The sequence below is a fragment of the Labrus mixtus genome, chromosome 3, assembly GCF_963584025.1.
Source record: "Labrus mixtus chromosome 3, fLabMix1.1, whole genome shotgun sequence".
Taxonomy (NCBI): Eukaryota; Metazoa; Chordata; class Actinopteri; order Labriformes; family Labridae; genus Labrus; species Labrus mixtus.
In genome coordinates, this window is record NC_083614.1 from 20,918,356 (window position 1) to 20,929,533 (window position 11,178).

Genomic DNA, 11,178 nt, shown 5'->3' on the forward strand with positions numbered 1-11,178 from the left:
TAGATAAAAAGTCCTTTGCCCGCTCCCGGTGTTGGTGCCCAGTCAGCGGCTCCACTGTTAATATGTAAACGGTACGATGATTGAAGACTGAAGGCAGTTTCCCCGGCTGTGCCCTGAACCCGGGCCTCGCGCCATTGGCCGCCAGCTCAAGCGGCCAAACAACCAATGGGAGGGCGCCGACCACGAGCCGTCCTCCCTTGGGCCGCGTGTCCCTCGCCCTGATTGGTTGAAAGTTACTGTGGGAAAGAAAGTTTGGGAAGTTTCACACGAGCCGTTCGCGTGCAGTCCGAGATATAAATACGAGCCACACGCGGAGAGCCCGACAGAGAGAGTCTGCATCCGCTCCTGATAAGTGCTGCTGCTGCTCCGCATCACCCTGACGGATTTAACACACATCTCAGGATTCTTTTTTTTGAGGGAGAGAGGACTTGAAAATATTGGTCAACCCTCGCCCTCGCATCATTGGATCGTAATTTGCTGTGTTTTTGTGGGATATTTCCGATAAAAAAGATGCCTGCCGATATGATGGAAAAAAACTCCTCCTCGCCTGTCGCTGCAACCCCGGCAAGCATGAACACAACTCCCGATAAACCCAAGACAGCCTCTGAGCACCGAAAGGTTGGTATAAAGCATTGATTGAAATATATCTACATGGCAGAGTCATTTTAAAACAAAAAGCCTTAAGCTTTTCATTTCGGATACATTTTAGACAAGCGACTCATCCAAAGTCAGATATTTCATTTTTACGCACGAAACAAGGGAGATCCATTTAATAATCGATATCATTTTTTTTTTACTTCAGTCATCCAAGCCAATTATGGAAAAGAGGAGAAGAGCCAGAATCAACGAAAGCCTGGGACAGCTGAAAACTCTCATCCTGGATGCGCTCAAAAAAGATGTAAGTACTCACTTAGCTCCCTGGTTATTAATAGATTTCAAAAGTATCCCTGTCAAACACTGGGAAAGTGAGTGCGTAATCCTAACCATGTGTGTTTTCCGTCCCCTCAGAGCTCCAGACACTCTAAACTTGAGAAGGCGGACATCCTGGAGATGACGGTGAAGCATCTGCGGAACCTTCAGAGGGCTCAGATGACCGGTAAGTTGAATTTCCCGGACTAATGTTAGTCCTGATAACAATCCTGCGTGCAACCTGCCTAAATACAAATGAATAAACCTGTGCATATAAACATCCTGACTTACATGTACCTTTCTGTTTTCTCTGCAGCTGCACTGAACACCGACCCCACAGTCCTGGGAAAATACCGTGCAGGTTTTAGCGAGTGCATGAATGAAGTCACCAGGTTCCTGTCCACCTGCGAGGGTGTCAACACCGAGGTTAGGACGCGGCTCCTCGGTCACTTGGCCAACTGCATGACCCAAATCAATGCTATGAACTACCCCAGCCAGCACCAGCACCAGCACCAGCTGCCATCCAGCGCCGGACCAACCCACCCCTCATTCGGCCAGCCCATGGTCCAGATCCCCAGCGCATCCCCACAGGTCCTGCCCATGAACGCGGTGTCCTGTAAAGGGGGCTCCTCGCCGGCTAGTTTACCTTCAGACGCCACCAAAGTGTACGGCGGTTTCCAGATCGTGCCTGCCACAGACGGACAGTTTGCATTCCTCATACCCAACGCTGCATTTGCCCCAAATGGCCCGGTTATCCCCGTGTACGCCAACAACGTCAGCACGTCGGTTCCTGTACCGGCTGCGGTTTCTCCCGGAGCCCCATCAGGCAACTCAGACTCAGTGTGGAGACCCTGGTGAACAGTGGAAAAAGAACCATATAGACTTTGAAATGACACTTAAAACTTCTCTCTTTTTTAATGTTAGAAAGTTGTTTTGAAAGTTTTTTTTTTTTTCTTGTAACATGGAGAGAGTATGCACTATATTTGTACAGCCAACAAGAGAGTAAAGTTCATATTGAAATGAGATCTGTATTGTGGAAGTCCGTTCACTGCATTTTATATATATATGAGTTGTCTTTTTCTACTGTGTGATGCCAAAGATATGTTCAATGCTCTTATGATGTTCTTCGTTTTGGAAGACGAATAAATTTGTAAAGATATTAAAACACAATTGTTTCTGTGGGTTTGTTGGAGAGACTAAACTCTATACTCTATTACTGCGTAAAACTGCCAATATTACGTGTTTCCATCGTCCTATTTTATACGTTAACTGTGACTGCCTGCAATATCAAAGCTGATAGAGTAGTCATTCAGTGAGCCATCAGTGACTTTGCAATTCGGCTATCATATTGTTCTGTGGTTATCTTTTTTTTTTTTTTTAACTATATAACGTTTATCTCCACACATGAAATCAGCATGTGATTGAAAATACCTTTTACATCCCAGGTTTCTGAAACGGGACGAACACGTTTTACATTTTTAAGGTTTACGTAAGACATAAGGACAACGTACTTTATGCAACTATTATATTATGTTATTCGTTCTCAGGCATGTCACCGTTGAATATCTGCTAAAAATACGTAATAATTGTGCTTTCTATTTAGTTGCATGTGTCCTGCAGCTTCATTGCATATTCTATTTAGTATTAGGTCCAGATTGCCGTTGACTTCTTGGCTAATTGGTATTCTTATATACGAAAAAGTGAGTCTTAATCTGTGTTCTTCTTGTGCTGTTGTGCTGACGGTCCAGCAGCTCACATTTCCTGCTTAAACTTTGGCGCTTTACAGGGGTCTCTCACGCCATCTAGCAGCGCAGAAGCGCATTGCAATGTGATTGGTATTGGAAAGATCAATGAGTGGGTACGTGAATGGCTGCTGTGGATGTGTATGGAAGATGAAATAGAGCACCGCCTCTGTGAAATTTAGCAGATAATCATCTAGCTATAGTTTATTATTCTGTAAATTAAAACCCAGGAATATTTTTGCTGGTTGCTTATGGGAGATTAGCAAGTCAGACTGGTATTATATGATAAACTTATGTCACTTAAATCTCTCGATAGTGTGTTATGAGCCTGTTTGTCATATATCCTAATGTCCACTCATCAATGAAAATGATGTCAAGACCCTTCCCATAATAAGTTCCGAAAAAATTGAGAATTGACTAAAACCCAGCCGATAATTTGAAGAGAACAGAGAATTTGAAGAGAAGAAAAAAAACACACAACAACTTAGTAATCATAATAATTAGGATTTCCGCTGTTCAATCAGCTCCATCATGGCTAACAGCATTAATCTCCGGACGCTACAGAGCAAAGAGGTGCCTCTGGCTGTGTCGAAAAAATCAGAGCTGAGGGAGCTCTTCATGCCTGGTGGGGTCCACAGCAGCAGGACACGTTAAACACCTCACCACTGAGCCATGTGGTAACGCTCTGCTCTGCCCAGGTGTGCGTGCCCCCTCCAGCTATCCGAGTGTGGCCCTTCCTTTGAAGAGGGTGTGTGTGTGTGTGTGTGTGTGTGTGTGTGTGTGGGGAGGGGGGTGCAGGTGTTTGCAATTATCAGTATGCTAAGAGGCACAAAGTGTGGATAAGTGCCATCATTTTGAATTTCCATCACACCTTTTTGCAGGGGGGCATGTATCCCTGTTTGATTGAAGCCATGTGTGTGCGTGTGCCTGTGTGTGTGTACGGTGTGTGTTTGTGCAGGGTGATGGGTGAGGACATGGCTGGCCAAAGGGCACAGTGGGTGAGGTAGTGGGGAGTTAAATGTGGAGGGGGGGGGGGGGTTCAAGGAAAGGCCCAGCACGCGGGATAACAGCCAGCCTCCCGTGGGCCAGAGCTTCTCACACAAACGCACACAGTCAAACACACGCATTTAAAAAAAATGTTCCCACAGCTTTCCAGCTGTGCTCGGACTAGTGTCAAGCTTCCTGCCCTGAGCCCCGAGGCCACAGCTGGACACGGGACGTCTGGGAGGCACGTGGTGTGACCCGGACAACACCCAGCTGCTGAGCCCTCTTTCTCTCCCCCCCTACCACAACCACCACCACCAACATCTTCAGTGGTCTTTACCCCTCCGGAGAACAGCTTTACGAGCCTCTCCAATTACCCAGTGCAGTGGCCGAGCCGCTGGAGTGACCGCACACATGTCACAACACAACCGGGGGGTTAGCTGCCATGCGTGTCCATTAACTTTTCCCACACTCCGCGTGCATGCAGGGAGCGAAAGGAGGGGGAAAAAAAGCCCCTCTGCTTCCTCCTTGGCTCCCTAAGTGCTACCATATGGTCCTCTCGCTCTCTCCCTCTCTCTCATGGTTTTTCTCTCTCTCTCTCACTCTCGCCCTCTCTCTCTTGGCCCGTCACTGGGGCTGTCTTTGATTGCAGCCTAGACAAGCGAGAGCTTTATGATTTAAGCCCAGGGCTTGCTGTACCAAGCCCTGGACTCATTTTGAAGCCAAACTCCATTCCCCTTGCTGCCCCCCTTCCTTCTGCAGTTGCAGGGGAAGGCTGTTTTCTGGCAGGAAATGAATAGCTCCCAGATGAGCGCAGGAACCTGAGAGGTCGTGAGAAAGAGGCGAACCCCCCTCCGCAGGCCCGGCCTGCTGCCAGCCGCCGGGGGAATGTGGGAGAGCGCCTCTCTGACACACGCATCAACCCCTCTGCCCTCCACCACACCGCCTGACTGACTGCCTGCCTGCCTCTGCGCTGGGCCCTGAGCCTGGAAATAGACTGATAGACAAGGCAACCGCCACCGAGCCTGGCAGCACGGCAGCAGAGCAGCCAGGAAGGGAAAGGGAAAGCTTTGGGAGGGGGAGAGAGAAGTGTTGGCTCTGTGTGGGCGGAAGTCTATCACAGTGTGTATATGCAGTTTGAATCCTGACACAATCATGCAATACAATGGAAAGTAAGATCTCACCAACTTAAGTCTACATTAAACTCATGAATGACCCTGACGGGGTATTTGGTCTGATTTTGTACACAGACAGACACATTCACACACTCACTCTCATGCTTCCCACCCTCAGTCCCACAGGCTTACAATCATTCCAGTGAACACACACTTGGACAGGTGTTCTCTGTCAGGAGCAAAGGGGTTTTCCCTTCAGTTCCTTGTGTGCTGAACTAACATCTATTCCTCGGTAGGCTGACACTGTTATGGTTGGACGTGGTCAGAAGTTTAGCCGCAGCTGTCCAGGCATATTTTAAGATCTTTTGATCTTTTTTTAATCTTTGTTCTGCGTCAATGTGACATGTTGAGATCAACTAATTACAGAGTTAAGGACAGACATTTTATTTGCCAAGAGCAACAAATTGGATTTTTTTGGCCTGTGCGAAGAAGTTGAGTGTGATGCCTTAAAAATAAATATTTACATGTGAGCTTCATAAGCAGGGAAGGCACATGTCTAGTTGCACACCACTGCTAATACATCGTTCATGTTTACTTTATGCTTTTATAGCCAGTTGACTGTTCTTTAATGGGAAACTTTGTATGCTCCTGTCTTGGTCAGAACTCTCTCCTAATAGAGATGTTGTATCTCAATATTGATATATAAAATATATATAAATATATGTCCTTAGTTATAGAATAGTTAAAAAGTAGTTCAATCACAATCTCATTTGTCTTTGCACCATCACTTTGAATTAGAGTTTTTACAAGGAATTTTAAACAGGTCCAAAGGCAAAGGCGATCATGTGTGACAGACTGTCAAAGACGGTAAAATCGAACGTGATCTAAGTCTTAAGTGAGGAGTAGTGTAAAACAAAATTCACAAAAAACATCAGATGGATACAAGTATAGTCTTACCATGTTACATTCTAGATATGCCTGTCTACTGTTTCAGCGTTAGCTAAGAGTTCAGCACAGGTACTAGAAACTGTAAGGGCTGACATAACTAAAGCAGCATATAGCCTCTCATTTGGATGATGGATTTGCCTACAGACTCGATGTTTTCATAATGCCAATAATGCTAATAAAAAGCAATAATACACAGTGCTAAAGTCAGGGAGCTTGAAATGATTTTGCTCTGAAAAGGACATCCAGGTCTCATGGACCTGATCTCACCTGTAATTAGTGTGCTACTCATCAGTGTTGTTCAGTCCTGTCTAAGCAACAAACCCTGTGACTCGGTACTCATCTAATGCTACATGACGTAGCCCCTTATGCTACCATCTCCTGGCCTCCCTAGCTTACTCTCATACTCTCTTTTTGTCCACCGGTTGGTGCAGGGCTCCTATGGTAACCTGTGGATCCAATAAACAGGACAAGCTGTCTGCACACAAATCCCCAGCAGTTTTTGTGCCCACTTTACTTGGCTCACCCTGCATGGCAACAAAAAACCCCACCAGAGGCTCCCACCACCAGCCCATTCAAATGTCAGCCACCTCGTTTGAAGTCGCAGACTGCTATGTAAATCCAGTGTGTTTCTCACCAGCCCAGCCTCTCACACACACTCAAAAACAAGACCGCTAGCAAAGGTGGTCCTGTGATGCTGGACGATTGTTTCCTTTATAGTCTCCATCCTTAAGAAGCAATCTTTTTCATCCCTGTTGCCTGATCCTCCCAGTTTTGGTTGGTAAACATGTTATTGAGTGATTTGGTGGATGGTTTGGGGGCATGGTGACTTGATCAGAGCAGGACATGGCAACCATACCAAGCTGTCAGTTACAAAGTTGGCACATCCCCCGACTCTGGGCGGCGACAGTGATGACCCCGTCACACTGCGCCTTTGTATGACCTGTCCTCCAGCTACTCTCCAACCCAAGGCCAATTGAGTGGGAGGGTTTCCTCCCCCCTTTAGAGACCATCACAACAAACAAATAGACCAGACAAACAAGTTCCCACCGCACCAATGTCCAAACAACTGCCAACGGTGACAGTTTGGTTGGTTTTGGTATCGCACAAAGAGGTACTTCATGAAGCACTTCGGGCCTCTTGCTTTCATCCTTTTCAGCCAAGTCTCCCAACCTCAGGGTCAGGGCCCCAATATTTGCCCCCAGAAGTAAACTGGAAACCCTTTTTTAATCAAATGAATAACTGCTTATAGTTCATATGGAGGCATCAGTCGTTGTGTCTGTTCTCCCAAAAGCTTCGAGTACAGAAAAAAGTATTTGTCCTTTTTTTTGTTTCTTCATGACCCTGGGGTCTTTTGGCTTTGAGGGTCCTTAATGAAATGAATAAATACACAAATAAATGACTTGTTTTTAGATACAGCAAACTTTGAAATCTTCACCCGCTTCACCAGAGCATAGCAGTGCTTATCTGTAACAACCACAAATGTGAAAAGTCAACATTTCAAGATAAAACAGCCTCTTTTTACATCCCAGTTATATTTTACTTGGTCTTGAATGGTTTACGAAGCCTAAAGAAAAGACAATTTTTTATTTATTTATTTAGATTGATTGATTGATTGATTGACAGGACTCTATTGTCAGACAAAGTCTGGACATTTTTTCTTGCATCACAGCAGCTCCATTTGCAACAAAATGTAGAGAAGATACTATGAAACAAACACTAATATTCAGAGGCCTTCAACATGCACAAGTCCATTTTCAATTTTAGGATTGTCTGGTGTACAAAAGAGTTATTCAGTCTGACCTTATTAATACGTCAGACCCTGTATCTCCTGCTTGTAAAGAAATAGATCATAGGCTTCCTCTTTTGCTCATCCCAATATGGTGGCTCTCTTGTTTTTCCACTAAACTGCTTTGATAACTGCTCAGTGCTGCTGAAGAGGCCAAAAAGGATGCTTGTCATTTCTCTTTCCTGTCTCTAGAAGAAAGTCAGAGGTCAAAATCAGCTACAGTTTGCCATGGTCTTCTTTTACTGTGCATACAGTACATAACACTGTACAGTCTGAATCTGATTTAACTCCAATATGTTTTATTATTGAAAGATGATTTGATGATTTACTGAGCTATATTGTGTGCTGCTGTATGTGCAAGAGAGAAGAAAAACTTCCCAGTTCGTTTTCAATGTGGACGTCTTCAGGTACATTTGAGCACACTTTCAGCTTATGAACTTCCACTCTCACCATACATCATCCTTTTTGTGTGGGGGTTTTGTGTCTCTTTGCACATGTAAGTGAGGCTGAGATCAATTAAGGTGTCCCAGTGAGACTTGTGAAGTGCAGCAGGAAAGTGAAACACACCCCTAACACACTCAACTTACATGCTGTTTGGCTGTGTGATCTACGAGCTCTGCCCTCGCGTGGCTGGTTTTATTTTCCTGCTTTTAACAGCCCCTCTGCAGAGACCCAGGCCCCTCTGAGATGAAGGGAAAGAGAAACAAGATTTGTTGACCCCTTGAATACATCAAACGGGTCCGGATGTTCGGCTCTTTTTCAACTGGGATGTAGCATGGATGGATTCCTGGAGTTTGATGTCAGTGAATCAACACACTGGCTGTTGTTGTAAAGTCATGACGTTGGTGTTAATGATGTTATGTTAACTTCAAGCCCACACACACACACACACGCACAGGAGCATGAGATACAGAGGAGGGAGGTGTGCGCACAGAAACTGATGGATTAAGTCCTGACTGTTCAAACAGTTGTGTTTGTGTTCGTTGGTTTAATGGCTCACATTTCAGCCTGGGAAATGACGTTAATGTGCTCTGAAAAAGAAACTCTTCGACGAATGAGAAATCCTGCTGAGAAACGTGCCATGGTGTCATGGACTGCTCGGTGTGTTTGTAGTACTTTTCGATAGTCAGCACTTGCCCATTTTAATGTTTTTTAAACATTTTTATTGCACCGACATTGGATTCTGGTCCTAATTTTATCTCATATATTTTGTAGCTGTAGTTGTTGTGTATCTGTAGTCATGTCTTTGGTACCCTTCACACTGAACACATATAATATAGGCACACTGACAAAACATATGCATACATTAGACAGCCACTTGTCTCCACCAATACATTCCAATATGGAAGAATTAAAAGATAAAGATGAATGTATTTTTAATGGTTATAGATCCTAATTGCAAAAGTGGTTTTATTTTTAAGGAGTCAATCATAAAATACCTTGATTAGAATTAAATACACATATAAACATCCCAAAGCCCAACATTCATACATTTACTTGTTTTTTTCCTCATAATCACGGCAACAATCAAAGCTATGCAGTTCACTGTCACATGTACCTGAAAACATCAAGTTCACCAAAATCCTTATAGTTTCAAACATCTCAATTTCCAAGCATTCTCTCATCTGAAACTTTCAATTGATAGTTGCTCAGAAATGTAATCAGTTGGCTGATCAATCAAACACACAGCTCTGAAGACCTTAAAAGTAAAACCTCTGAAGTCATCGATGTTAAATAAAATCCATGTTGGACAGATGTGTTAAATCATACATAAAATCGTGTCATGTGTTTTAGGAGGTTGTTTTATTTTTGGTTTGATTTCAGGGATGGCATTAACTGGAAATCAGTTAAGCAACATGAAAAGTTTGTGCTCCTGAATCTATAATCCTCAAGAAGCCATGTCGAGTCCAATAACAGGAAAATGAAAGCCTGCACACTCACTATCAGAACACCTGGAGAGGCCCTTCAGAGGCATTTTATTCACGTTCAAAAAGTGATTGAATGGAGTTACTGTGAAAGATTATTGGATGTGTTTCATTTATTCTCTTTACATGTGCAACTGAATTTGCTTGTTATGCATTCAGTTTTTACCCAAAGATCCTCGTAGTCCGCCTTCTCCTTTGTTTCTCTTGTTCTTTTAACTTGAGCTTTCGTATGGTCGCTGTTTGTTCCCTCTGCACTCCTGTGTTTCACCGCTGAGAAACATTGCATCATGCCGATGCTCAGAGACATGAAATGGCATTATCCCACATCCCTGCGCTCCGTCCACCCAAAAGCGGCCTAAACTGTGATGTGGACCAGCACTTAATCCTCTTTCCCTTTTTGGAGCCAGTGGCGGGAGCTGCGGAGGAGCTGGGTGCAGAGATATGACCACGAGACGCTTTAGACACAAAGCAAGCGGTGTGTGTTCACAATGAAGAGTTTGTCCATGTCGCTTAGTGTGTTTGAATGTTTCTTCGCCTGTCAGTGTGCCCTCCAAACACATTGACAAAGCCAAAGTGTGGGTTTACACTGGACTGACTGTGACTGTGTGTGTGTGTGATCCATGCCTCCCACCTCAGTTGTCTTTATAACTTCACCTTTGTGGAGTGTATTCTCAAACACCCCCACCAAACCCTATTATCTCAGCTCAGGTTTGCATCATGAGTGAGACAAATGCCCTGTGTGTGTGTGTGTGTTTGTGTTTGTTTGGTTGAGAAAGCTGGACATGGACATGGAAACCCTGGATTCTTTGGAGGAAAAAAAAGGTCCATCGTGATTATCCTGAAAGCTGTAAAGTAGCCATCTTAAGGAAGCAGAGGAACCGAGACGCCAGAATAATAACTGGCATTTTTCCGATGGTGTTGTGTTGTGTGATCCGATTAAAGTCTTCATTATTGTTTCTCTGAGGTGCAGCAGCTCTATGGAAAGCAGCAGTGTTTCGTTCTTGAAATCAAAGATAAGTCATAGAATCAAAGAGATGAACGACTGAGTACATGTATACATATAGGCTTGTTTGACACGCTTTATGTCAACTTGCAAAAGTTCAGTGTCAATGAATACAGGGTGCACTTTACTTTATGTCCCATAACAATCAACTAGTTCATGTTGGCTATATGAAACTGTAACCACAATTTCCCAATTTTTCCCCAATTATTTAACACCCTGTTTTAGTTGTCACACCTTTACCAAACTCTGATCAAATTTCATTTGCCATAGCAGCCCCATCGTTCCCTGACATCAGCCATACTGTTAGTCACCAAGCAAACACAAGGCAGGCCCTAATGAAAAGGATTAGCTATAATGCCCTTCTCGTAAGTTGCATAACCTACCACATGGCCTTTACCGGCCAAACAGCATTGATATCTTCCACCGACCCAGGCTCTGTTTTTTGCGTGCTAGCCAGTTAGTGACTACACCGATACATACCACATGCCCCCTTTTGGCCCCCAAAAACCAAAACGTCAAGACAGTTAAAAATGAGGAACTTCTCTTGTTGTCAAGTCAGGCCCATGACACCTCAGGAAGACTAGACAGCTAGCTCCAGCATCCCAGGACTCCCCATCCAGATACATGTGGGCAGATCTTAATTTAAAAATTCAGTGACAGTCATTGTTTAGGAATATTTATTCAATATGACATTAGATTTACTTAAGAAATGGGTTGTTTTTAATCACAGAATACATAAGGTGATACACCCTCTAAAGTCTTATGT

The 11,178-nt window shown here is 44.1% G+C and overlaps 1 protein-coding gene across 1 annotated transcript; it reads left to right on the plus strand.

Moving 5' to 3' along the window:
• Nucleotides 1-312: 312 nt before the first annotated feature.
• Nucleotides 313-2,079, plus strand: her6 (hairy-related 6). The gene is made up of 4 exons (XM_061033712.1): nt 313-618; nt 803-898; nt 1,009-1,096; nt 1,226-2,079. The coding sequence occupies exons 1-4, from the start codon at nt 511-513 to the stop codon at nt 1,765-1,767; spliced, it is 834 nt and encodes a 277-aa protein (XP_060889695.1). The 5' UTR covers nt 313-510; the 3' UTR covers nt 1,768-2,079.
• The last annotated feature ends 9,099 nt before the right edge of the window (nt 2,080-11,178 follow it).

What these genes read in the sequence shown, in the direction of transcription:
- her6 (XM_061033712.1), top strand. Translation starts at nt 511, where the DNA reads ATGCCTGCCGATATGATGGAAAAAAACTCCTCCTCGCCTGTCGCTGCA. An exon ending in CAGCCTCTGAGCACCGAAAG is followed by an intron (nt 619 to 802) that starts GTTGGTATAAAG and finishes TTTTTACTTCAG; the next exon opens with TCATCCAAGCCAATTATGGA. An exon ending in TCAGAGGGCTCAGATGACCG is followed by an intron (nt 1,097 to 1,225) that starts GTAAGTTGAATT and finishes TTTTCTCTGCAG; the next exon opens with CTGCACTGAACACCGACCCC.